The sequence below is a fragment of the Lissotriton vulgaris genome, chromosome 2_1 (genome assembly GCF_964263255.1).
Source record: "Lissotriton vulgaris chromosome 2_1, aLisVul1.2, whole genome shotgun sequence".
Lineage (NCBI taxonomy): Eukaryota > Metazoa > Chordata > Amphibia > Caudata > Salamandridae > Lissotriton > Lissotriton vulgaris.
The window spans coordinates 868,741,170-868,768,370 of record NC_141687.1 but is presented as its reverse complement, the minus strand read 5'-3'; the positions used below and the strand labels follow the sequence as shown (position 1 = coordinate 868,768,370).

Below are 27,201 nucleotides of genomic sequence, written 5' to 3'. Positions count from 1 at the left end.
TACACAGTAGTGTTTAGTGAAAGTATGTGTGGTAGACCATGTGGCTGCTCTACAGATATCTTCTAAGGGAATGTTACCAAGGAAAGCCATTGAGGCCCCCAACTTCCTGGTGGAGTGGGCCCTCGGTGGGATAGTGAGAGTGCGCTTAGCTTTAGCGTAACAGATCTGAATGCACTTCACTATCCACCTAGCAATCCCTGCTTTAGAGATAGCGTTTCCCTTGTGGTGAGTGGCAAAAGCAACAAAAAGCTGCTTGGTTTTGCGAAAGTCTTTTGTCCTGTCTACATAATACATCAAGGCCCTCTTAACATCAAGGGTGTGGAGCATGCGCTCCGCCAGCGTCTCTGGGTTTTGGAAAAACACCGGCAATTCAATTGTCTGGTTTAAGTGGAATTGGGATACCACTTTGGGTAGGAATTTAGGGTTAGTGCGTAGCACCACCCTGTTAGCATGTACCTGGAAGAAAGGTTCTTGGATGGTGAGCGCCTGCAGCTCGCTAACCCTCCGTAGCGATGTAATTGCTACTAAGAACGCAACCTTCCAAGTCAGAAACTGAAGCTCACAAGAGTGCAGTGGCTCAAAGGGAGGACCCATCAGCCTCGTAAGAACCACATTGAGGTTCCATTCTGGAGCTGGTGGGGTCCTTGGTGGAATGACCCTTTTGAGTCCTTCCAGAAAGGCCTTGATAGCAGGGACCTTGAAGAGTGACAGGTGTTGCCTATTCTGGAGGTATGCTGCCATAGCAGACAGGTGAATGCGGATGGAAGAGTATGCCAGATTGCATTGATACAGGTGGAAAAGATAGCAAATGATGTTTTGAATGGAAGCATCTAGAGGGTCAATATTGTGGTTAGCACAGTAGATGACAAACCTCTTCCATTTAGCCGCATAACAAGCTCTGGTAGTGGGCTTCCTTGCCTCCCGAATGATGTTCATGCAATCGGGAGGAAGATTGAGGTAGCCAAACTCTAGGACTTTAGGAGCCAGATCGCCAGGTTGAGCTGTTGCGGATCTGGGTGCTGAATGTCGCCACGGCTCTGCGTCAGAAGGCTGGGAGTGAGATGAAGCCTTTGATGCGGCACCACGGCCAGTTCTAGAAACGTGGTGTACCATGGTTGGCGAGCCCACGTTGGAGCAACCAGGATGAGAGTCATCGAGTGCTGCCTGAGCTTGCGTGCCACCAGCGGTATCAGAGGTGCTGGGGGAAAAGCGTACGCAAATCTGCCTGACCAGTTCATCCACATCGCATTGCCCTGTGATTGGGGGTGTGGGAATCTGGCGGCGAAGCTTTGGCATTTTGCGTTCTCCTTTGTGGCGAACAGGTCTATCTCTGGATGACCCCACCTTTGGAAGTACGGTTGGAGTACTGATGGATGTATCTCCCACTCGTGCATCTGATGGCTGTGCCTGCTGAGCAGATCCGCCATTTGATTGTCCTTGCCCGGGAGATGCTCTGCCATGAGGAAGATGTTCCTCTGAATGGCCCACTTCCACATGCTCTGAGCCAGATGAGACAGCTGTGGAGAGTGTGTGCCTCCCTGCTTCTGAATGTAGTACATGGCCGTCATGTTGTCCGTCCGGATCAACACGACTTTGTTGCACAGATGTACTTTGAACGCCTTCAAGGCAATGAAGATTGCCATCAGTTCCAACACATTGATGTGCATCTTCCTTTGCTGTAGTATCCATACTCCCTGCACTGTGTACTGGAGTACATGCGCTCCCCATCCCTGGAGAGAGGCGTCCGTCGTCAGGATAATCTGTGGGACAGGCTCTTGGAATGGTCGGCCCTTGCAAAGGTTGTGTGGATTCCACCAATGCAGAGAGTTGTATGCCCGACCGCTCACCAACACTAGGTCTGTCAGTTGCCCATGAGCCTGAGTCCACTGACGTGCAAGGCACTCCTGAAGCGGACGCATATGTAGTCTCGCGTGCGGGACAATGGAGATGCAGGAGGCCATCATGCCTATCAACTGCATGAACACCTTCGCCGGAAGCGGGTGTTGGGGTCTGAATCGTTGGATCAGCGCCTGGATACTGGCGATTCTCACTGAATTCGGCTGCGCAGTGGCTGCCAGAGTGTCTATTGTCGCGCCCAGATACTGTCGCACGTGGGCGGGCTGGAGATGGGACTTTGGGTAGTTCAGAGAGAATCCCAGATCGTGCAGGAGATGAATGGTGCGTGACACGTGGTCGACGCACTGCTGCTCTGTCCTTGCTTGAATGAGCCAGTCGTCCAGGTAGGGAAAGACGTGGACGTGCTGGCGACGGAGATGCGCTGCCACCGTCGCTAGGCACTTGGTAAACACTCTCGGTGCCGTGGTGACCCCGAACGGCAGAACCCTGAACTGGTAATGCTGGTCTAAGATCGTGAATCTGAGATACTTCCTGTGGGAAGGATGCAGGGGGATATGAAAATAGGCATCTTTCAGATCCAGCGTAGCCAGGAAGTCCCCCTGTTGAAGCAGGCGAAGCACCTGCTGCAACGTGAGCATATGGAAGTGCTCCGAGAGGATGTACCAGTTCAGGGGCCTGAGGTCCAGGATCGGCCTGAGGGATCCGTCCTTCTTGGGAATCAGAAAATACAGGGAGTAAACCCCTGTTCCCCGCTCTTGCAATGGAACGAGCTCTATCGCCCCTTTTTGCAGCATGACTAGAACTTCTTGCTGCAACAAGGTCAAGTGCTCGCCTGACATAGGACGGTACCTTGGGGGTATGTCCGGTGGAATGGACGTAAGCTCTAGACAGTACCCGTACTGGATAATAGACCTCACCCACCTGTCCGTGGTGATGGACTTCCACGCCGGCAGGAACTGTTGGAGTCTCCCCCCGACCGGTGTTGTATGGTCGGGGGGCAGTGACAAGACGTCACTGTTTGTTGGTGGTGGTGGACCTGGAACTATTGTTTCCACGTCCCCTGCCCTTGACATTATTGCCTCTGTAACCACCTCTACCCTTGTTGTTGTACGAGGCTTGGGTGTTACTCTTGTAATATTGTGTGGACTGGGATGCCTGTCCCCTTGAGGTGCCTCTGGAGTTTGAGCGGCGAAAGGAACCACTCCGAAACTGCTGACTTTGTAAAGCCCCCATTGACTTGGCAGTTTCCATATCTTTTTTCATTTTTTCCAGTGTGGCATCCACCTCAGGGCCAAACAGGTGGTCAGGATTCACGGTTTGATTCAGTATCGTAGTTTGGATGTCGGGCTTGAACCCCGAAATTCTAAGCCAGGCATGGCGTCTAAGCAGCACACTGGTATTGATAGCCCTGGAGGCTGTGTCTGCCACATCCAGTGCACATTTGATGGATGCATTCGTAATGAGTTTACCCTCCTGAATCAGCATCTCTCCTGCCTCCTTGTATTGGTCAGGCAAGTGTTGCAGTATGGCCTCTAATGTGTCATAATGGGCCCTATCATAACGTGCAAGTAAGGCTTGGGTGTTAGATATTCTCCAGATATTAGCTGCCTGTGCAGCAATCCGTTTGCCCAAGGCCTCAAAGATCTTGGACTCTTTGTCTGGGGGAGGAGCGTCACCAGTAGTTTGAGAGTTCGCCCTCTTCCGAGCGTTGGAAACAACCAAGGAGTCCAATGGCAAGTGTCCCTTGATATATGTAGGATCCGTGGGCGCTGCCTTATATTTCCTGTCGATGCGAGGGTTGACCACACGCGCTCGGGTGGGCTCCTTGAAAACCTCCGTTGCATGTTTAAGCACCCCCTTAAGCATCGGTAGCGTTTTGACTGACTTTTCGGCTACCGAGAAGGTGTCGAATAAGAAGTCCACATCCACGGGGTCCGAGTGCAGCTAGACGTCGTGGTTAGCAGCAGCTCTCTCTATCAGAGCATTGAAGGCCGCCGAGTCCTCAGTCGGGGACGTCTTGGCCGCAAAAAGTTGAGTGTCCTGACCCGACTGCGGGTCCTCCGTGTCGCCTCCGGCGGACCACGGAACGTGCTCCTCCTCCGGATCAGAGTACGCCGGATAGTCGTACTCGGCATCTTCCTCGTCCGCATCGGCTGCGGCGGAATGCGTCGGCGAGTGTCCTAGGGTTTGTGGGGACACAGGTTCCACCAAAGCCGAAGAGTCCTCGGAGTCCCTTTTGTTTTTGAGAGGGATCTTAAAAGGTTCCAACGTCGGTTCCGTCGTGATCTTCCTTTTGAGGAGCGACAGTTTCCCGGTGTTGGCGTCGATGATTACCTCACGACGTTCCTCTTCCGCAAGCGGCTGTAGACGAAGATTCGACACCGCCAAGGCAGCCTTCGGCGTTAATGCCTCCTTCGAGGGACCGCCCTGTTTCGGCGCGAAGGCCTTCGGCGCCGACTTGGGCGGTAGAGTGAAACGGATAGGCATTTGCTCCCTCGCAGGCTTAGGCGTGAGCTTAGGCGTACTGGTGTCCTGAGCGGGAACAACACTGGCCTTTCGAATCCGCTGCAAGGATTCCGCTACCTTCTTCGTCCAGGCAGGAGAGGGCTGGACCGGCTCGATCGACCCCACATAGTCGTCGAGAGCCTGATCGCCGGCAGGCACCTTCTTTGGGGCCGACGCCCCATGCCTATGCGCGTCGTCGCCCTGACGCTTCTTTGGAGCCGTCTTCGGGTCCGCGACCCCTTTCGGCGCCGACGCAGCCGCGTCGGAGGACTTCGCCTTCGGCGCCGACCCCGAGGGTTTCGGGTCGGCCATTTTTGCGTGGCTCTTCAAGTCGGCCATTTTGGGTTTCTTGGAAGTTGACGCCTCCAGAACCTTCTTCACCAGCGCAACTTTCACTTTCGGTTTCGCATCCGAAGATGCGTGACCAGTTGGCTTCACTTTCGTTTTCTTCGACGTAAGTGATGGTTCATATTTGTCCGTGACCGGGCCCGGAGGCGGGGACGTAGGACTCATAGTTAGATCTTGGGTAAGGCCCGAAGGCGATCCCTCGACCTGGGTCGTATGAAGGGGAATAACCCCCGAGTCAGGTTGGGGATGCTCCTCCTCCGAGCTATCACCCATCGTGGCAAAAGCCTGATCGTCGTCCCCTACCTCGTCGGTGACTTCGTCAAAGTTCTCGGCACCCGCGTCGTAGGTCTCCCCCTCGGATGCGGGATTAGAGTCCGAACCTTGCACGTCGTCTTCTCCCTCGACAGATTCTTGGAAAATGTCATCTGGTGGGGGCGCCGTAGCCGATAACTGAGCCTGGAGCCTATTGGCTCGACGAATCTTTAAAGTCTTATTGCTCCGGAATTTCGAACACGCCATGCAGGTGTCTTTGCGGTGATCCGGTGACAAGCAGGTATTGCACACAGGGTGCACGTCGAGGTGTGAATATTTAGAGTTACACACCGGGCACTTCTTAAATGGAGTTCGCTCCATAGCAAGAGTGTAGTGTAGGCCCGTCCGCGCCGAAAGCACGAGGAAGGGCAGCAAGAGATCGGAGCTGAGAGTCAGAAAGAAACCCGTACGCAACTATACCGACACCCAGCCTAAAGACCTTTTGGTCTCGAGTAGAAGTTGAACAACTTTCGGTTCCGACAGAGGGAACCGAAACACATCCGAACCCAATGGCGGAAAAAAACAATCTGGGGATGGAGGCGATGCCCATGCGCACTGTAGTCCAGGGGAGGAGCCACCTATCTCGTGATACTTCGAAGACTCTTCCAGGACAACAATGTGCAATCATCCGGACCCAACACTAGGTGGCGATCTATGCACAGATATGAATTCAGCAGCCCACATGCCTCGAACTCTTTGTTTCCTTGAAACTTGCTCTGCAACAAAAACATTTTTTAGTCAATAAAATGACGGAAAGTGAAGAAGAAAGAGAAGCTTTAGCAACTCAACTCCTAGAGGAAGACACAAGTCTCCGGCAAGAAGACCCGAATGCTATAATCATTCTGGTCAATACAAGAAAAACTATAACTCTTAAACTTATAGAAAATGGACTATCACCAAGAGGTGGTACGGTCGTATTCGTGATAGAGGCACATAAGTATCGGCAGACAGAGGTATTCTATTCATGGAACCTCCAGATGTATACACTCCTTTCGAGGATGTTGAAATCCCACTAACTTACCAAGAGCACCTGCTCTGGTTTAATGGAGCCCTAAAACATCAAGATCACATCACCAGGCACGGTCCACTAGGTAGACCAGGAGCCACGTGGCCATTCTAGCCAGCTACACACCACACCCAGACATTGATAAAATGTCGGACCGGGAAGTTTTAGCTAAGCTAAAACTAATAATTAAAATACATAGACAATTGGTTTAATATGTCATGCGGACTTTAAAAGTCCAACCAGCAATTAACATTCCACAACTGACCCCTCATCAGGGGAATACAAACAAAATTACACCACAGAACATACAATCTTGTCTTGGTAAAACACCCATAAAACGGAAACAAATCCCATTCTGGTTAGCTCAAAAAATAACTCAAATATAGGCAGTATTTCCTAATACTACACCATGAAAAACACAGAATTTCGACTACCTGCCTCCCAATGGGGATCGCACCACATGTGGAGGACTGTGACACTTGGGGCGCGGTCATTGCTTCCATCTACACAAAAACACATGGGGTTCCGTCTATGGCGGTCATACCAGATGTACTAAGACATATTCAAAACGAATACGGTCCAGAACCTGCTTTAACTCTGGTTATGAAATTACTAAAAGACTTTAAGCAGGTCTCGGCTATATTATTAGCCAACATAAAAGAAGAAGCAGCAGGTGTGCCAATCCGCCAGAAATTGCAGGAGACAGATATAAATGACCAACCATTTGAACTCGCCAGAATCATAGAAAAATCCTATGAAGAACTAGGAAGAGAGTTTGGGTGGGAAACCAATAAAACCCCAACTAACTGAAAATCCTGAAAAAACATTTATTAAAAATAATCTAAACACTCTGGGATGGTAAACCATCCACTCCCAAGGAAAAACGATTCCAGTCCAGAGGAAGGTCTCCTCAACGGAGAGAAAGATCTCCTGGCCGAGGAGGCAAGTCTCCCCAAAGGGAACCATCTGAGAAAAGATACAACCCTAGAGATAGGGATACATTGAGAAAACCTGGTAGATAAAGATATTGATACACGTCCCTCTCGATCTTTTCAGACTTCCTCACAGAAATCGGAAAGAAGAGGACGGTCAGAACACACAGAAGAGCACGTCAAGTCCAAAGACCAGGAACCTGCTCATCAAAGTAAAAAAATTACATTATCCAAATAAGAAGGTAGCCAGTATTAAAATTAAATATGCCGAGGATTCTGAGGACACAACTGAAAAACGGAGAGTGGGCCCAGACAATGCTAGAAAGCGCAGCAGAAGTGACCATAGCTCGCAAGATCCTGATGAATCTTCTGGAGACAGTGGACACAAACTAATACATTCAGGTGGAAACTGCAGACACGCGGGTTAGCATGACCCTTAAACTATATGAATTAACATTACGTATAGAGGGAGATAAAACTAGAAAAATAAAAGGTCTCTTTTGGGAGAAACTTTCTAAAGGCTATGACATCCTGTTAGCTGAAAAAGACTGGCCATTAGAGTTTGTCAGGGAGTGCCCTCATGGCGAAGAAATGATTATGCCTGCCTTCTCAAATCATATTCCAATTCACAAAAAAGTACACGTTCAAGAAAACGGGCATTGGCCCAAGCCCCTGCATTATACAAAAATCATGTAGGATGGGATGAGGGCTCTCCTCCCCACAAAATCCAGTTTAAAAAAAAATCAACCCACTGCACAAAGGCAGTACCCAGTTAAACATGAAGCTAAAAAGCAGGTCAGGGAGATCTTAGATCAACTCGAATCTCAAGGGGTGATTGAAACATGTACCTCACAAATGAACAATCCTTTGTTTCCTGTCTCCAAGCCAGACGGTTCATATCGTCTAGTTTTGGACTACAGACATTTAAACTCCTGCTGCAAAACTTTTGCAGAACAAAACTCACACAGCGCAACACTAATTAACATTGTGCGCAAAAAATATAAAACGACATTAGATATCTCTAATGGATTCTTCGGTCAAAACATTGCACCTGAAAGCAGGTATTTGACCGCTTTCTCAATAATGGGGTCGCAAAAGCAATTTTGCCGACTCCCACAGGGATTCAAGAATAGCCCAGGATTATTCTCAGCAAGAGTAACAGTGTTACTACAAATATATGATGAGGCATTATCCTATGTCGATGACATCTATCTTACAAGGACCTGGAGACTCACTTAAAAAGAGTTAACACCATAATACTTGGGTTCGCATCAGAGGGTTACAAATTCAACTTTGAAAAGTCAAAAATTGCCCATCTAACTGTCCGATTTTTAAGATATGAATTATCAAGTGAAGGCAAAAGCCTGGCAGACAACTTCTTAGAGAAGTGTGCAGTACTCCAAGCACCAAAAACGCTGAAAAATTTACAATCAATACTAAGTTTCCTGAATTTCGGAAGAACATACATTCTAAATTATGCAGAGAAGGTTAAACCTCTCTGTGAATTAATAAAACCCGATTTCAAACCAATATATTGGACTAAAACACAGAAATTTTAAGATTACAGACATGTTAGCTAAAACAAAACTGCAAACTTGCGAAAACATACGCAACCTTGTAATCAGTCATCCCAGGAAGATGCGGATTCACGTACCTGACCTCTACTGAGGGGGAAAATGTAGCAATAGCTTACAAATCACACTTGTACACACAAGCTGAAATTAAATTCAGTTCAACTGAAAAAAATTCTAAAAGCGGTTCAAACTGCTGTAGCAAAAGAAAGATCCCTAGCCCAAGGCAAAATAATATCTGTTTTTACAGCAGAATCAGCCCTTGAGGCATTAACAAGTCCACGCAATCTGAATGCAGTGGTATCAGATCCAAAATGGATACAATGGGAAAATTCTCTTGCTGCAGAAGACGTGAAATACTATTTTGACCCGAAAATGAAAAACAAAACTATCTAGAATACGAACAAGAATATCCTCTTCCAATCTAAATTCTGCCTCTCAAACAATATACCTGTGTAATCTATATGGACAGATGAACAAGTTACTTACCTTCGGTAACGATATATCTGTAAGAAACATTAGTTAGTGTTAGATTCCTTACCTTAGAATATCCCCAGGCGTCAGTCTGGATCCGGAAACTTTTGCGTAGCAGTACCCCTGCGCGTCGGTAGGCGTCGTCTGCAGGCGTCCCCTGCGGCTCCGCGTCCGTCGTCGGCGTCGTGCGCCGTGATGACGTCGCTGGAGTACATAGACGCCGCCTCCGCGCGCTGACGTCAGTTCTTTGCACACAGCTTTTCCGCGCCAGGAGACGCAGAGCCATGAGAGAACCAACACTGGTGCCATGTACAAACTAGGGCCCTGAAAGGGATGACCTTAACCCTAGGTATCAGTTCGCAGAACGGGGAGGATGGGTGGGTTCGGTAAGGAATCTAACACTAACTAATGTTTCTTACAGATATATCGTTACCGAAGGTAAGTAACTTGTTCATCTGAAAGAAACACGTTAGTGTTAGATTCCTTACCTTAGAATACATACCCCAGCAATACCAACCCCGGTGGTGGGTCTGCGAACCAATACAAAACTACACCAGAAAGTCCTGGAGGACAGAACGGCCAAAGAAGCCATCCCTCCGGACTTGACTGTCCAGGCAGTAGTGCCTCGCAAAGGTGTGCAGCGAGGCCCACGTAGCCGCCTGGCAAATGTCCTGCAAGGGGACTCCCCGGCCCAGGGCAGTAGTAGCCGCCGTGGCCCGAGTGGAATGGGCCCTCAGCCCAACAGGAGGCTCCTTCCGAGCCAAAGAGTAGCACGCTTTGATGCAGAGGACGACCCATCGGGAGATGGTTCGTTTACAAACCGCCCGTCCCTTCTTCGCACCCACGTAGCCAACAAACAGTTGGTCATCCACCCGGAACTGGCGTGTGCGATCCATGTAAAATGAAAGCGCACGTTTTGGGTCCAGACGATGGAGCCGCTCTTCATCCTTTGAAGGATGCGGAGGCGGGAAGAAGGAAGGGAGGGTGATGGACTGCCCGATGTGAAAGGCCGAAACAACCTTGGGCAGGAAAGAAGGTCTAGTCCTCAGAACCACCTTGTCAGGATGAATGGACAGGAAAGGAGGTTGGACAGAAAGAGCCTGGAGCTCACTCACCCTCCTGGCAGAGGTGATGGCAACCAGGAAAGCCGTCTTTAAAGTCAGGAGACGGAGAGGGCAAGAATGAAGGGGCTCAAAGGGAGCACACATCAGGAAAGTTAGAACCAGGTTCAAATCCCACTGAGGCATCACAAACGGAACAGGTGGGAACATGTGAGTGATGCCTTTCAAGAATCGAGTTACAATCGGGGATTTGAACAAAGAAGGCTGATCAGGAAGCCTCAAGAAGGCTGAAAGGGCAGAAAGGTAGCCCTTGATAGTGCCCAGAGCAGAGCCCTGCTGGGCAAGAGAAAGAAGAAACAGAAGAACCTCCGAAAGAGGGGCAGAAAGAGGATCCACAGCCTTTGCTGTGCACCATGCCACAAATCTGTTCCACCGACAGGCGTATACCGACTTAGTGGAGGGACGCCTGGCTGCCAGAATAACATCACAGACTTCAGGAGGCAAGTCAAATGGCCTCAACTGCCGCCGCTCAATCTCCAAGCATGGAGGTGGAGACTGGACAGGTTCGGGTGGAGGACCGTCCCCTGCTGCTGCGACAGAAGGTCCTCCTGAAGGGGCAGGCGGATCGGGGGACCGACTGACATGCTGAGTAGCTCGGGATACCAGTACCTTCGAGCCCAGTCCGGAGCCACAAGGATAACTTGGGCCCGGTCGCGCCTGATCTTCTTCAGCACTCTGGGCAGAAGTGGTATAGGCGGAAAGGCGTATAACAGACCGCAACTCCACTCGCGCCGAAAGGCGTCGCCGTGCGAGTGCCGTCTTGGAAACTCCAACGCGCAGAACTGATGACATTGCGCGTTCTCTTCTGTGGCGAATAGATCTAACCAAGGCTCTCCCCACTGCAGAAAGATGCCTTGCGCCACGTCCGAGTTCAGACGCCATTCGTGATCCATCGAGCACCGACGGCTGAGTTCGTCCGCCCTGGCGTTCAGAGAACCTGCCAGGTGTTGAACCGTCAGAGTCACGCCCTGACGTTCCAGCCATTGCCATAGGCGCAGAGCCTCCTGGCAAAGGGTCCACGACCCCACACCGCCCTGTTTGTTGCAGTACCACATGGCGGTGGTGTTGTCGGTGAACACCTGCACTACACTCCCGTTGACAAAGGGGAGGAATGCCTTCAGTGCCAGACGAATCGCCCGCAGCTCCAACAGATTGATATGGAGCCGGGACTCCGCCGGAGACCAGATGCCTCTGATCTCTGCCTCTCCCAAGTGGCCACCCCAGCCCTGGAGGGACGCGTCCGTCACGACAACGTGCTCCGGTTGGGGAAGGGAGAGGGACTTGCCCCTGACCCAATCGCGGTCCGTAAGCCACCACTGCAGTTGTCTCGCAGTGCCCTCCGAGATCAAGACGTGGTCGGACAAGTTGCCCTGATGCTGGGCCCACTGAAACTTCAGGTCCCACTGCAGAGCCCGCATCCGCCACCTGGCGTGATGCACCAGAAGGATGCAGGAAGCCATCAGTCCCAGCAGCCGCAGCGTCAACCTGACCGAGACTCGGGATAGCGGCTGAAAGATGGGAATCAAAGCCTGAATATCCCGAACCCGCCGTTCCGGAGGATAAACCCGAAACTGCGCCGAGTCCAGAACCGCTCCGATGAAAAGGAGCTTTTGAGAGGGACACAGGTGTGATTTCGGCACGTTGATGGAGAACCCCAGGCCGTGCAAGAGGTCTGCCGTCATCTGAAGGTGGTGGACGACTGTCTGGGGCGAGCCCGCCTTCAACAACCAGTCGTCTAGGTAGGGGAAGACTGAAACCCCTAACCTGCGCAGATGGGCTGCGACCACCGCCATCACCTTTGTGAACACCCGTGGGGCGCTGGTAAGGCCGAAGGGGAGCACGATAAACTGAAAGTGCTCCTGGCCTACCGTGAACCGCAGATAACGCCGGTGGGCCGGCAGGACGGGGATGTGAAAATAGGCGTCCTGCAAGTCCAACGCTACCATCCAGTCTTGCGGGTCTAGAGCAGCCAAGACCTGAGCTAACGTCAACATCTTGAACTTCTCCTTCCGGAGGAAGCCGTTGACGTTCCTTAGATCCAAGATAGGACGTAGGCCCCCCTTGTCCTTCTTGGGCACCAGAAAGTAGTGGGAATAACAACCACGCCCTACTTCTGGCCCAGGAACGCGCTCGATGGCCCCCTTGGCCAAGAGGGCCGTAACTTCCTCCTGCAGAAGTGTCAAGTGGTCCCCCGACACACGGTGGTTCTGCGGTGGCATGGCTGGAGGAGAGGTCTCGAAGGGGAGGGAGTAGCCCCTTCGGACAATTTGCAGCACCCACCTGTCCGAAGTGATCGTGCGCCAGTGAGCGTGGTGATGGCGAACCCTGCCACCCACTGGCGTCACATGGGGCCGAAAGCACGGACTAGGAGGATTTTGGGGTAGATGCTGCGGGGGAAGGTGTGGTCTGACCCCGCCGTTGTCCCCGACCGCCACCACGGCGGTTTCCACGGCCGCCACCGCGTTGGAAGGATTGTTGCGGCGCGTGGCTGGCAGCACGTGTGGGGGCGCCCCTTCCTTGGCCACGAAAGGGACGAAACGAACCCGGTTGCTGACGCTGGGTCGAGAGACCCAAGGACTTGGCCGTGACCCTGGAGTCCTTGAAGCGTTCCAGCGCGTGGTCCGCTTTGTCACCGAACAGGTGACAGCCATCAAACGGCATGTCCATCAGGGTATTTTGGACATCAGCCGAAAAATTGGCGGATCTCAGCCAGGCGTGACGGCGAATCGCCACCGTCGTAGACATAGCCCTGCCCAGCGAGTCGGTCGTATCAAGACCACACCGAATGGAATATTTCGCTGCATCCCGGCCCTCAGCTACAGCTTGACCGAGCTTTGCCCGCACCTCCATGGGGCATTCTGGCAGCAGCTCCGCGACCGTATCCCACACAGAGTGGGTGTAGCGGCCCAAGAGGCAGGCGGTGTTGCAAGACCGCAGGCCCAAACTAATGGACGAGAAGACCTTTTTTCCAAACTGGTCATACCTCTTGGATTCCCGGTCGGGCGGGGCCGACGGGAATGCGGACTGGGAGGTCGAGGCCTGGATCACCAGACTCTCAGGAGTGGGGTGGGTAGACAGGTACTTGGGGTCGTCCGGACAAGGACGGTGGCGCCTGGCCACGTTCCGATCAACAGGCGCACCTGAAGCGGGCCTGGACCACGTGCCCAACAGAACGTCAGACAAGGCTTCATTAAACGGCAGCAGAGGCTCCAAAGGGCATGACTGCGGCTTGAAGACCTCGGTGAGGATGTTAGGCCTCACGGCCGCGACGGGGAGCTCAAGGTTTAAGGCCTTGGCAGCCCTCATCAGCACCACAGAATAGGCAGCTCCCTCCACCGATGCCACGGTTGGAGGAGAGATCAAACCAGGGTTAGGGGAGTCGTCCAAACCACTGGCATCCCCCAAGTCACCCGTCCAGTCCGGGTCATACTGGCACTCGCGAGCCAGAGGGTCCTCGGACCCCTCCCAACCTTCACCGTACTCCTCATCCTCTCCGTATTCGGAGTCAATGATGAAGACCGGCTCCTCGGGGTTCATGGGCCCCATCGGCGCCGGGACCGGCGTCGTGCGACGCCCATCCGGCGCCGCGTCCGGCGTCGGAGAAGGTAAGGGGACGGCGCCGCCCGGAGCCGGCGCCGGAACCCCACCGCCGGCCGGAACCGGCAGTGGAGAACCGGCGCCGCGCGGGGACGGCGCCGGGGGTAACCCCGATGGCAACGGCGCCGGGGAGGCCGGAAGACCAGCCGGCGCCGATCCCGAAGGCCCCTGCGGCGCCGGGGTCGGAGCCGTCGGCGACGCCGGGCCCGGAGCACCCGACGGCGCCGAGGCAGGGACACCCGAACCGCCAGGGCCCCCAGACGGTAGCACTGGGCCCGAAGGCGCCGTAGGCCCCGTCGGAGAAGCGAGCGCCCTCATGGCCATGAGGAACGCCTCGATCTCCTCAGGCGTCGCGCCATGCCCAGGGACCGGAGGGTATGAGGCAGGCCGCGCCGGCGACTCTCGCGGAGCCGCGGGGTTGGGGTCACCCGAGCCCCCGGCCGCATCGCGCGAGCGTCGGGGGGAGTCGGGGGTACGATGACGACGCCCCGACTTCTTGTGCTTCCTACCTGACGAGCCTGACGAGTGGTGTCGACTTCCGGAGCGCCCAGCGCGGCTCCGCGACCGCTCCCTCGAACGCTCCCCCGACCTCCGGCCGGACCGGGACCGCTCCCGGTCCCGACGTGGGGCCGACACCCGGAGCTCCAGCAGCTTGCGGGACCGCTCCCGCCTAGCCTTGTTGGTAAGGGCCCGGCAGTCGAGGCACGATTCCACGTCGTGGTCGGGGCCCAGACACCGGAGGCAGAGGCGGTGATGGTCTGTGACCGACATCGTGCGCTCACAGTCATCGCAATTCTTAAATCCAGGCATCCTATCAGGCACAATAGAGGAAAAAGTCGAAAAAAACTTGGTCAAAGACCGGAGTACTGCTCTTCCAGATCTGCGTCCACTGGCGCGGAAAAAAGAAGAACTGACGTCAGCGCGCGGAGGCGGCGTCTATGTACTCCAGCGACGTCATCACGGCGCACGACGCCGACGACGGACGCGGAGCCGCAGGGGACGCCTGCAGACGACGCCTACCGACGCGCAGGGGTACTGCTACGCAAAAGTTTCCGGATCCAGACTGACGCCTGGGGATATTCTAAGGTAAGGAATCTAACACTAACGTGTTTCTTTCAGATTTGCACACCATTACGATGTAGAGAAAAAATCCTACAATGCAGCGTGCGCGATTGTTTAAGGTCGCTGGCGCTCTGGTAAATAAAGACCGATGATTACCAAAACGGAATCACTCAAACTGTTCAGCTCAGCGAGCTGAAATAAGATGAAAACAAGTTACTTACCTGTAACTTCAGTTATCCAGTATTGGTATCTTTCATAGATTGTGCGTGTATCAAGAGGGAGAGCGAGGACCAGAAAGCTAGTCCAGATCCCCGGTTTATATGTCAATTAATCAAAAAGAGACTAGCTATGAATGGGGTAGGTATGATATTTATATTGTAAAGATCATGGTGACTCAGTTATGTTTTGTCGACTGGGGATGACACCTGTTGGGTGTCTTTAGAAAGCCCTCACCCACCAACCTAGTTGGTGGCATGCTTCATCATCGGGCCCACCCAGTGACACCTAGCGTGTCCCGGGTGTGCTGCGACGCCTGATTACAGCGGAGCAGGTATGTCACTGTGTGTGCGGTGAAGGGTGGTGAGATAGTGAGTTTAAAACGGCTTGGCGTGGGACCCAGTACCCGGGAGGGTAAAAGAGCTTTATTAATTGGGCCTCCGACAGCGGTTAAAAATAAGGCTGAGGGACGTTAGAGGCAAGTTACGACCTCCTACGTCCTTTAGAGTGTCAACATGTTTCAGCCAGTGCCTTATCAATATGCTGGCTTTCTTCAGGACTGATAAAAGGGTGTGTGTGATTAAAACTAGAGGGTGTGTAGTGTAGGCTATGTGTCTACACGCCCTAAAGTGTATCTAACTGAGAGGGGGAACCGGTTCTGCGAAGGAGGCACAACAGGTCCAAAGCCGGCGCTGGCCAGAAATCCTGGTCAACCCCTTGCCACTTCAATAACCTTGAAGAGGAACCAAGTTGAAACTAGCGTGATCTTGAGAAGGGAATCCCCCTCTCACAGTTAGATACACTTTAGGGCGTGTAGACACATAGCCTACACTACACACCCTCTAGTTTTAATCACACACACCCTTTTATCAGTCCTGAAGAAAGCCAGCATATTGATAAGGCACTGGCTGAAACATGTTGACACTCTAAAGGACGTAGGAGGTCGTAACTTGCCTCTAACGTCCCTCAGCCTTATTTTTAACCGCTGTCGGAGGCCCAATTAATAAAGCTCTTTTACCCTCCCGGGTACTGGGACCCCCGCCAAGCCGTTTTAAACTCACTATCTCACCACCCTTCACCGCACACACAGTGACATACCTGCTCCGCTGTAATCAGGCGTCGCAGCACACCCGGGACACGCTAGGTGTCACTGGGTGGGCCCGATGATGAAGCATGCCACCAACTAGGTTGGTGGGTGAGGGCTTTCTAAAGACACCCAACAGGTGTCATCCCCAGTCGACAAAACATAACTAGTCACCATGATCTTTACAATATAAATATCATACCTACCCCATTCATAGCTAGTCTCTTTGATTAATTGATCTTTCATAGATTCACATGCCTGAATCATTCCCCGTCGCCGAGGCGGGAGTCCCACAGTAAATAAAAAAGCAGTACCAAAAGGTACATAACAGTAGTAGGCCCAAAAGAAAGGCCTGAGGCCTAGATCTTAGTAGCCTATCTACATCATTATGCTAAAAGAACCAAGAATTTGCTCATACCCAATCAGCTATCAGCACCCTCTAGAACCCTCTCTGCAGAGCCAGTTCTCCTCAGATTTCCACCGCACGTCGTGGGTGAAGGGAGTCTCCCCTGAGCTCTGCTCAGTTTTTTCTTCAGCTTTACTTCTTTTTGGATAACAAGATCATACTTCATTTCTCTGACCCTATTAAGGCAGTAATATGGCAGAATGGCAGTAAACAAGGTAATAGACTATGATTTATGTCTAACCTTTTCCTCAATAACTCTCACGTTCTGAGATGAGGCTATTATGGGTCAGAGACTACAATTTGCCACTTCTGAGGACGAGAGGTCAAAGGGAGAAGTCGCGCCAGGAGCCAACTGAGGGCGCGCATAAAAGCCATAAGATTCACCTTGAGTCTTTATAGGCACTTCTCGCAGAGGATACAACTCCCTTTTCATCTCTGACACTGCATCAGGGAAGTCCTCTTGACCTGACATTAGGAGTATATAACAACTCCAAGTCTAATATTACTGCCTTACCTTTATAATCCTCATCTACGACGGTCGTCGACGACTGGCCTCGTCTACGACGGTCGTCGACGACTGGCCTCGTCTACGACGGTCGTCGACGACTGGCCTCGTCTACGACGGTCGTCGACGACTGGCCTCGTCTACGACTGTCGTCGACGACTGGCCTCGTCTACGACTGTCGTCGACGACTGGCCTCGCCTACGACTGTCGTCGACGACTGGCCTCGTCTACGACTATCGTCGACGACTGGCCTCGTCTACGACTACCGTCGACGACTGGCCTCGTCTAAGACTACCGTCGACGACTGGCCTCGTCTACGACTACCGTCGACGACTGGCCTCGTCTACGACTATCGTCGACGACTGGCCTCGTCTACGACTATCGTCGACGACTGGCCTCGTCGACGACTGGCCTCGTCTACGACTATCGTCGACGACTGGCCTCGTCTACGACTATCGTCGACGACTGGCCTCGTCTACGACTATCGTCGACGACTGGCCTCGTCTACGACTATCGTCGACGACTGGCCTCGTCTACGACGGTCGTCAATGAAGGACGGTCATTGACGACGGCCTCATCTAAGGTGATAGTCTATGGCTAGAAAAAAGAAGAATTGAGGGGGTCTATGTGGGTTAGTTTAAAGACCTTAATATCTCATAACCCAAAACATAACGAGAACAATAAACAAGAGATATAAGGTCTGAGAAGATGTGTGCTGTACCGCAACTAAGAGCTCAGGAGGATCATGAAACACCAAGAAATTACATATGGCTGAAATCTCCCATCAGACCACCATTGTGGCAGAATATCATCACGTGGGATACGGATGGTAGATCCAAAACTCGCCCAACCCATCAAGTGATGGTGCAGAGATGGATTTCAGAGGTAGATCTCTAGCCACAGTGTATTTCAAGTAGGTGCTGATGGTGTGCAGTGCTGTGTGAAAAGTGAGTGATAAAGGTAACAAAAATAACTACCAGAACAGAAAATATGTTTAATAGGCACGGTTCTAGTGTCAAGATTAAAATTACGCCTAATAGTCTGAAAATATGACTATATATAGGCGCAGTGCAGAGTGGTCGACATGTTTCAGCTATATGGATTAATTTTATCCAGCTTTCTTCAGGACCGTGCTCTTAATAGCAACTGCAAAATAAGTGATCAAGTGATTGTGAAGCAAAGCAGTACCGAATCATTCCTACCAGGAACTTGGGTCCCCAATGTAGACTGGTGGAAAATTGAGTTACTCGTCCTTTCCCACTTTCCAAGTAAGAAATTGTATTTCGCATGAGTGTAGTGGTTCAAAAGGTGGTCCCATAAGTCTGGTTAAAACAACGTTCAGATTCCAGACTGGTGAAGGTGGGTGTCTTTGAGGAATTACGCGTTTTAGTCCTTCCATAAACGCCTTAATTGCTGGCACCCTAAATAGTGAAAGGTGTTGCCTGTTTTGAAGATATGGTGCTAACGCAGCTAAATGTATTCTGATGGATGAATAGGCTAAATTGCAGCGTTGTAGGTGCAAGAGATAGCAAATGATGTTTTGAGTTGAAGCATCAAGTGGGTTTATGTCATTGTTACTGCAGTAAATGACGAAATGTTTCCACTTCGCTGCATAACACGCCCTGGTAGTGGGTTTTCTTGCCTCCTTGATAATGTTCATACAGTCTGGAGGCAAGTTTAGGTATCCAAACTCTAGGATTTCAGGAGCCAGATCGCCAGGTTCAGCTGTTGCGGATCTGGATGTTGGATTTCTCCATGGCTCCGAGTTAGGAGATTGGGTTTGAGTCTCAGTCTTTGATCAGGCACCACTGACAGTTCGAGGAACGTTGTGTAACACTGTTGCCTCGCCCATGTGGGAGCAACTAGGATTAGCGTCAGTGAATGTTGACGTAGTTTGCGTGCCACTAGCGGTATTAATGGAGCTGGGGGGAAAGCGTACGCAAATTTGCCCAACCACTTTATACATATCGCATTGCCTTGCGACTGTGGGAACCTGGCGGCAAAGTACTGGCATTTTGCGTTTTCGCTTGTGGCAAACAGATCTATCTCCGGGTGTCCCCACTTCCGGAAGAATGGTTGGAGCACTTTGGGGTGAATCTCCCATTCGTGCATTTGTTGACTGTGCCTGCTGAGCAGGTCGGCTACCTGATTGTCCTTGCCGGGGAGGTGCTCTGCCATGAGAAACATGTTCCTTTGAATGGCCCATTTCCACATTGCTTGAGCTAGGTGCGACAGCTGTGGTGAGTGTGTTCCTCCCTGGCGGTAGGACTTCTTTTCTTTTGGCTTCTCCAAGCCCACAGACGTAAGGGTCTCCGCTTCCGCCTTCATGCGGGCCATCTCGTCATCTGCGTGTTTTCCGAACAAGGTCTCCCCGGAAAAGGGCAGATTGGCCACCCGCTGCTGGGCCTCCGGCTTGAGTGACATGAGCCTGAGCCAAGCATGGCGCCGCTGATTGATCCCATGACAGTAACCATGGGCAGCCAACAGGGAGACATCCGCCGCTGCGCTGATGACCTGGTTTGACACCAGCATTCCTTCCTTGAGAATCTCTTGGAAGTCCTCCCTCTTGTCTCTTGGCAGAAGTTCCTCAAAATGTTGCAGGGAGTCCCACAGAGCCCGGTCATAGCGTCCTAGCAGCGCCGCATCGCTGGACGCCTTCATGGCCGTGGACGCAGTCCCACAAGCCTTCCTTCCAGCAGAGTTGATCCATCGACTTTCATTATCTGGCGGCACAGTGGAGGAGGGGGAGGTAGAGTAACTTCCTGGCCGCTGTCACTATCATCGAATCAGGGACCGGATCTATCCTCAGAAAGGCCGGGTCCGAATCCAGGGCACTGTAAGTCTTCAGAAGCCGGGAGGGAGCGGCCTTCACTACCGCTGGTGTGAGGAACAGCTCCTCGGCAGGTTCTACCAGTCCAGGTACTAGTGGTAGTAGAGGGTGAGACAAATGCTTCTTGTGAAGCGTTTCGAATATCACGGACGTAGTAGGTGTTGGAGCCGTCACTGTGATACCCAATTTTGCAGCTCCCCTCAGGAGAACCTCCTGGAATGTGCTTATGTCGTCCACCGTAGACACTCTGGTCCCTGGGGAGCCCGACAAAGTCGGTGAATAGGAGCAGGTCCTGGAGGAGTCCGTGCAGGTCCTGGAGGAGTCCGTGCAGGTCCTGGAGGAGTCCGTGCAGGTCCTGGAGGAGTCCGTGCAGGTCCTGGAGGAGTCCGTGCAGGTCCTGGAGGAGTCCGTGCAGGTCCTGGAGGAGTCTGTGCAGGTCCTGGAGGAGTCCGTGCAGGTCCTGGATTAGTCCGTGCAGGTCCTGGATTAGTCCGTGCAGGTCCTGGAGGAGTCCGTGCAGGTCCTGGAGGAGTCCGTGCAGGTCCTGGAGGAGTCCGTGCAGGTCCTGGAGGAGTCCGTGCAGGTCCTGGAGGAGTCCGTGCAGGTCCTGGAGGAGTCTGTGCGGGACCTAGATCCCCTTCTCCTATGGCGACGCTTTGATCTGGTGGAGGATCTGCATTGACTCCTCGATCTTCCTCTCCGTCCGGAGCGTGATCGCGACTTCCTCTGCCTTGGTCGATCTGCCGGTTCCACCGGAGCAGGTGACTTAGGCTTGGCCGGGGCTTTCGGCTCAGGTGTCCCCTTGGGAGGGGTCGGAAGTTTAGGCAGTGAGACCGACCTCGGAGGAACCGGAGGCAGCTTTTCTGGCAACCGAGGTCCAGGCTGAGGTGGTGGTAACGAAGGAGGAGTAGGGTTTCTCGGAGGGGGACCCCTCGGCAATGGAGGCGGTGGCGTAACCTTCTGTGACGGGGTATACACCTCGGAATACACGGAGCCCGGTGATCCTCCTTTACCAGCCTGGGATGTTGGCGAACCTCCCATGGCGTCAGGTCTCCTTCCACTTTTCTTCGGCGTCGAAGAACGGCGACCAGACGGCGAGAGTCGGTCTCTTGACGTCAAGCGTCTTCTCCTCCTCGGCGTCGAACGCCTTCGCCTCGACGGCGATCAACTGCACCTCGACGGCGATCAACTGCGCCTCGACGGCGAGGATTTCCTCGACGACTACCACCGTCTCCACTTCGCCAACGGCGAAGTCGCCTCGACAGCGAGCGCCGACGCCGGGCCTTTCGACGTCGATCACTCAACGACGAGGAAATAGTCACAGGAGACTTCGATGGTGGCCTTGTAAGGTCCTTAGACGCCGAGCGTCGACGTAGTTTCGCTCCCGACGACGGGGAACAGACCGCAGTCATCCCTCTCGACGCCGTAGTCTGTGCAATCGACCCAGACGGAGAATGGTCTTCCTGCCCCTGGGGAACCCCCCAGAGGCCTCAGCATGGGCAGATGAGACCCCTCCAGACCGACCTTGTGCCTTCAGTCTTCTTTCTTCAAGGCCCTTATGCCTGATCTTCTTTCTGTCCTTCAGGGTCCTGCCAGAGAAGCCTTGACAGATATCACACTCCTCTGGGACATGGGAAGATGGAAGGCAGAGGATACACACCTCATGGGGATCTGATTTGGCCTTCTACCTGGATCACTCCGGGCATTTGTCGAATAATGCAGGCATATTCGACATAAAACAAAGAGCAAAAACCAAGGCACCAAAGTACTTGGAAAGCACTTAACTTTGAAAAAGCAGTGAAAAATCACCAAAAAACCCTTGAAAAGGGAGAGCTCAATGCTCCAGGGTCCTGCTTGCAGGAGCCGTAAAAAAGGACTGAAAGTAAAAGGGACCTGCAGTGCATTCTGGGATACTGTGAAGTTCTGGAAAGTTCTCTTAAGGCACAGTATCCTGTTTTGAGCCACATAATGGCAGCCTATGGGGATTGTCTGTCCATGTCTTCCTCTCTATCATTCCAGAGGGTTTTTGCTGCTGAGGCAAGGGAAATCTGGACAGACTTTGCCGTTTGTGGATTTTTGGTGGAATTTCTAGTTGAAGTACTGGACAGTGTAGCCTGGTTATAGGCTACATTATCTGTCTTTAAATTCTCTCTTAAGTGTCTGTGCAGTTTTGCATTTTTTCGACACTTTAAGAGATTATTTTTGATTGCTCCGGGGTCCACGCACATGGGCGGGAGTATTCACTAGATTATGACTATACACAGAGATCCCCTACTACAGAAATACAGCTTTCATGCTTATCTTCCACAAAAAGTCGTTTTTCCCCACAAGACGCACAGGACCTGAATAAGGCCTTCTTCTCCTTGTCAGACATGTCTTGATTGTAGTAGAAAAGTTGAAGAAATCACTAGTAAGAATGAGAACTGAGCAGAGCTCAGTGGAGACTCCCTAGCACAACGTGCGGTAGAAAATTCTGAGGCTCTGAGCTCTCCCAGGAAGGTTCTATGGGGTGAGGCTGCTCTGATTGTGTAAAAGAGACCAACATTTTGCCAGGACCAAAGAGAGTGATAGGATACAAAATGAGATGAGGCCTATGTCTATTTCTCTCTTTTGTTTCTATGGTTGTGATACTACCGAGGCTCCCATTCAGATGGCGGGGAATGATACAAAGCATGGGAATCTATGAAAGTTCCAATACTGGGGCAACTAGACAGTTCTCATTGAAGTGAATGGGACACCAGAAACCATGACATTTCTGCACCTGAACATATCAGAGCCTCCAGAGGCCTGTTGGTGTGGCCTTGAACCTTGCCCCCGTCCAAAAGAACAGTCCTGTAAGTCGCTTACAAGTGCTTGAGAGCAATACATTTTTGTTCCTCCATGGGAGGACTTTAATGATCCAGAAATTGCACCGCCTCATAAGCCCAACTGCTCGCCACACTACCACAAAGAAAATTTGGTGCATTATTTGTGCCTCTATTTCCATAGGGGCTTGCCTGGACTCTCTGCCGTGTACATCAGTTTGGTGCACTATATAGAGCCAGTTTCTTGCAAAATGGACGTACATTTCAAAGAAAGTGCGAAAGTTACCATATCCAGAACAGACTGGAGAAGAAAGGTTATCACAGTAAAGCAGTTTTATTAAATATTGTAACCCTGATTAACTGCTCATTGTTCACTATGAATGTTACTCAATTTTTTTCAATACTCAGTTTAGCCACAAAAGTAGCTGGGACAAATGCTGACCATTGTAACAAAATACAGAACATACTTCTCAGCTACACAGGTGTCGAAAGATAAAGTAGAGGCAAGTTTGTACTTACTGGAACATCCAACGTGACATTAAGAGATTTTGCAATCAATGCCGCCTGTTCCTTAGCCTTCAATTCCCGCTCCTCCTTGGCTCGCCGCTCCTCTCTGAGTCGCCTCTCCTGCTCTTCTTTGGCCTTCCTTTCTTGCTCCTCCTTGACTCTCCTCTCCTGCTCCAGCTCCTTGCGCAGTTTTTCTTGGCGCTCTTGCTGTTCCTGCTCACAGAGGAATAGCCAGATATTAATGTGGTGCAATGGACACAGGCAATGCTGCCATTCAATTTAGTTAAAGTATCAATACTGAAAAAAAGAACTAGTTTCTCATTTTGAAGAGACCAGTGTGCATCTGGGTGGGCCAAAAATTATAGGGACTGAAAAGCTGCAGACCGAGAATAGTCTTCACCATAAACAGAAGCAACTAATGGTCTGGAGGTCGAGTGTTAACGAAAACTGGAGGAAGCAATATGGATGCACAGAAAGCACAGAGACTAAAGAAATTATTCTGAAGGCCATTCAAAACTTAGACTTGGTCCAAATCACCGAGCAGGAATGGTTCAAAATCCCCAGTGAGACTGGAAAGCTTACGTGATGTTAATACAATAGAGCTTTTAAAAGTATTTGGCATATTTCACTCTTAAACATGGACTGGATTAATGAAACCACATAACCGCTCCTTGATTAAGCAGCGGATAATCATGTTTTTTTTTCCAGCACTGAATACTTTTCAGACAGAAATGTATTAAGAACAAAGTAGTGTCAAATTGAAAGTGGACATTGCAAAGCGTTCCCCGGAGAGGTCCTTAAAGCAATATTAGGACGTGATCCCTCGCAAAAGGAGCACTACAACATTCAAGTCACTACTTAAAAAAAGTCATCTTAAATGGCCTTAGGCAGCATCGCCGACACTCAGCCTGTTATGGTGAAGTCATCTGCTAGATCGAGTAAACCGTATTTTATTGGAATATTTATTGAACTGTTGTAGATTTTACTTGAAGATTGGGCTTCAGGTTTCTAGAAAGAATATTAGTTTCATTGTGGATTCACGTGTTTCAGATGACCCACAAGTGACAAATATATAAATGCAATTACAAATAGATGTTTAGACTGTCTAAGAACATTGGTGCTGCGTAAATACTTTGTGCACTGCCCAAGTAATAAAAATGAGATACATTTTTTTTTTTACAGAAACAGAATTTACCAAAAGGACAAAAATCAAAGATGGGGAACTGGAGCTAAGGATTTTTAGACTTGTAGGTATAAATAGCAACAGGAGCATATAAAGTAGCAATGATTGCAGGAAAGTACCTAAAAGCAGTTTGAGGAGGACCTCAATGGGAGCTGAAGTCCCAATCCACCACAGGAGTGCACAATTAAAGCTCCAGGACCTCAGGGGCGTCACAGAGACTCAAGGTGTCAGACAGAGTCCAACAGAATTGTCTAGTCCAGGTCCTTTTGCTACTGGTCAAATTCAGAAAAGGCCTTTTGTAGCTTGATGCACCCCTGTAGATTGAATCGATGAACCATATGACTTAAAGTCCATTTCTGTTCCCTGGGTATAAGGGGCAGTTCTAGTCCTTCAGGGTTCCTCACAGTTCAAGTAATTTTCTTAACTTCTTCTGGTCCAAAAAGTGTTCCGAGTGGATGCCTGGAGGGGTCACATTTATGGATGGTACGGGCAAGTGGGTGGGAACGACTCCTGGGCCGGCCATAAGCAACATGGTAAGAGTTCCCAAGGCCACATTTAACCACTTTAGAAATTTTGCAGATAGGAAAATTCTACAGCCATGCTAAACTTGGGCTCTGAGTGTTGAGTGAGGAAGTGGAATAATCAGCGTCATCCCACATCCAACACGAAAATCCAGTTTGGGGTAGCAACTGTACACACAAACCCAGAATTCTGGTTCGACAAAGCTGGGCTCTTCAGCGAACAAAAATAATTCACAAAAATGGTCTTGCCATCTTTTTCTGCCTTTCAAGAGTACCCCTAAGTAGTACATACATTATATACACCAAACAGGATTGGACACATGTCAAAAGTACGAGTTACTGGTAGAGAAGATTCTAGCTGCAGATTCTTTAACGTAGAATTAACCCCAGGTGTGAGACTGGATCCGGAGAAACAATGTGCCCAGCATCCCTGAGCGCCGGGGGCGCGCGCCCGCATCATGCGACTCGGCCCAGACATTGCCCATGTAGTCAGCAAGGTCACATAAGTCCCACCCCGGCGCGCCTACGTCAGTTTTCTTCGGAGAACTTTTCCGCGCCACAAAACGGAGCCATTAAGACAGAACTGTGACTGTATGGGAACAGTATATGAACAGTGTGCGAAAGAGCAGAGACATAGAAAAGGAATGGTGAGGAAGAAGAATAGTTACTTACCAGTAATCTGTAGTTCTCCAGTATTGGTGTCTTTCATAGATTCACATGCCTGAATCATTCCCAGTCGTCGAGACGGGAGTCTCCGGTACATAAAAAAGGAAATGCTTAGCAGTATAGCAAACTGAAAGAGGCCTAGGCGAATGTCCTTTTTGCAACCCATAACCCTGGTTATGTAAAAAAAAAAAGACCAAGCTTTTCCCTGAACCAATCAGAGCTCCTCACCCTCTAGAACCCTCCTGAGAGAACCTCTTGCTCCTCAGATTTTCACGCACTTGTGCATAAAACACTTTCCGTGCTAAATCCAAGGTGAGCCCCTCAGGGGAGGAGGGCTACTCCAACCCTCCTCCCCTGAATCTCTCACCTTCCTTCTTTTCCCCTTACGTATTTGTGCTTATTGTTTATCTCGACCTTACAAGTAACTATGTTGCCATGCTCTAAGAACTGTGTAACCTTTGTAACGATGTAACCTGTAACTATGATCCGATGCTCATGTGAAAGCGCTCTGATACCTCCGGTCTAGCCAGCGCTATATAAAAGTTTTTAAAATAAATAAATGTGAATCTATGAAAGCTTACAATACTGGAGAAGCACAAGTTACTTACCTTCGGTAACGATATATCTGTAAGAAACATAAGTTAGTATTAGATTCTTACTTTAGAATATCCCCAGGTGTCAGACTGGATCCGGAAACTTGCGTAGCAGTACCCTTGCGCGTCGGTAGGCGTCGTCTGCGACTCCACGTCTGTCGTCGGGATGACGTTGCCGGAGTACTTAGACACCGTCCTCGCGCGCGGACGTCAGTTCTTATACACAGCTTTTCAATGCCAGAAATGCAAAGCCATGATAAACATTGGTATTTACAACAAGGGGTGGTGAGGGACAGAGTCTCTGAATTAAGCAGAAAGCTCTCACCCAGTCAAGAGATCAGGGCTAGATCCAACACCGTTTTTTAGCTCACTGCACCATCCCAGTTTCAGAACCTGGCTGTATGCAAATTAGTCTGTTCCTGTCCCAGTGCATGATGGGAACAGGGCAAACCAAACTACAAAAGCCAACTCTTACACTGGGAAGGAAACAAGCTCCCGGGGACCGGTTTCTGGCATTACAGCCGTCTTCGGCCCGGTTTGCTTGAATCCTGATGGTGCAATGAGCAAGGGTCTCACATCTGAGAATACCCTTCCACGCTTATGGTGGAAAAAAAATATTTACAACAAGGGGTGGTGAGGGAGAGAGTCTCTGAATTAGGCAGAAAGCTCTCACCCAGTCAAGAGATCAGGGCTAGATCCAACACCGTTTTTTAGCTCACTGCACCATCCCAGTTTCAGAACCTGGCTGTATGCAAATTAGTCTGTTCCTGTCCCAGTGCATGATGGGAACAGGGCAAACCAAACTACAAAAGCCAATTCTTACACTGGGAAGGAAACAAGCTCCCGGGGACCGGTTTCTGGCATTACAGCCGTCTTCGGCCCGGTTTGGTTGAATCCTGATGGTGCAATGAGCATGGGTCTCACATCTGAGAATACCCTTCCACGCTTAGGGTGGACAAAAAATATTTACAACAAGGGGTGGTGAGGGACAGAGTCTCTGAATTAAGCAGAAAGCTCTCACCCAGTCAAGAGATCAGGGCTAGATCCAACACCGTTTTTTAGCTCACTGCACCATCCCAGTTTCAGAACCTGGCTGTATGC

At 50.9% G+C, this 27,201-nt stretch overlaps 1 protein-coding gene across 4 annotated transcripts in view; it reads right to left on the bottom strand.

Moving 5' to 3' along the window:
- The window catches only part of INCENP (inner centromere protein), a 212,983-nt gene that overhangs the window by 59,050 nt on the left and 126,732 nt on the right, over window positions 1-27,201 (bottom strand). For 2 of the 4 annotated variants that reach the window (XM_086956376.1, XM_086956375.1), the window contains exon 16: window positions 23,150-23,350. In XM_086956376.1, the coding sequence (XP_086812502.1) occupies window positions 23,150-23,350 (201 nt within the window). Of the gene's footprint in view, window positions 1-23,149; window positions 23,354-27,201 lie in introns of all 4 variants that reach the window. The other 2 variants (XM_086956374.1, XM_086956373.1) reach the window with 1 other exon arrangement.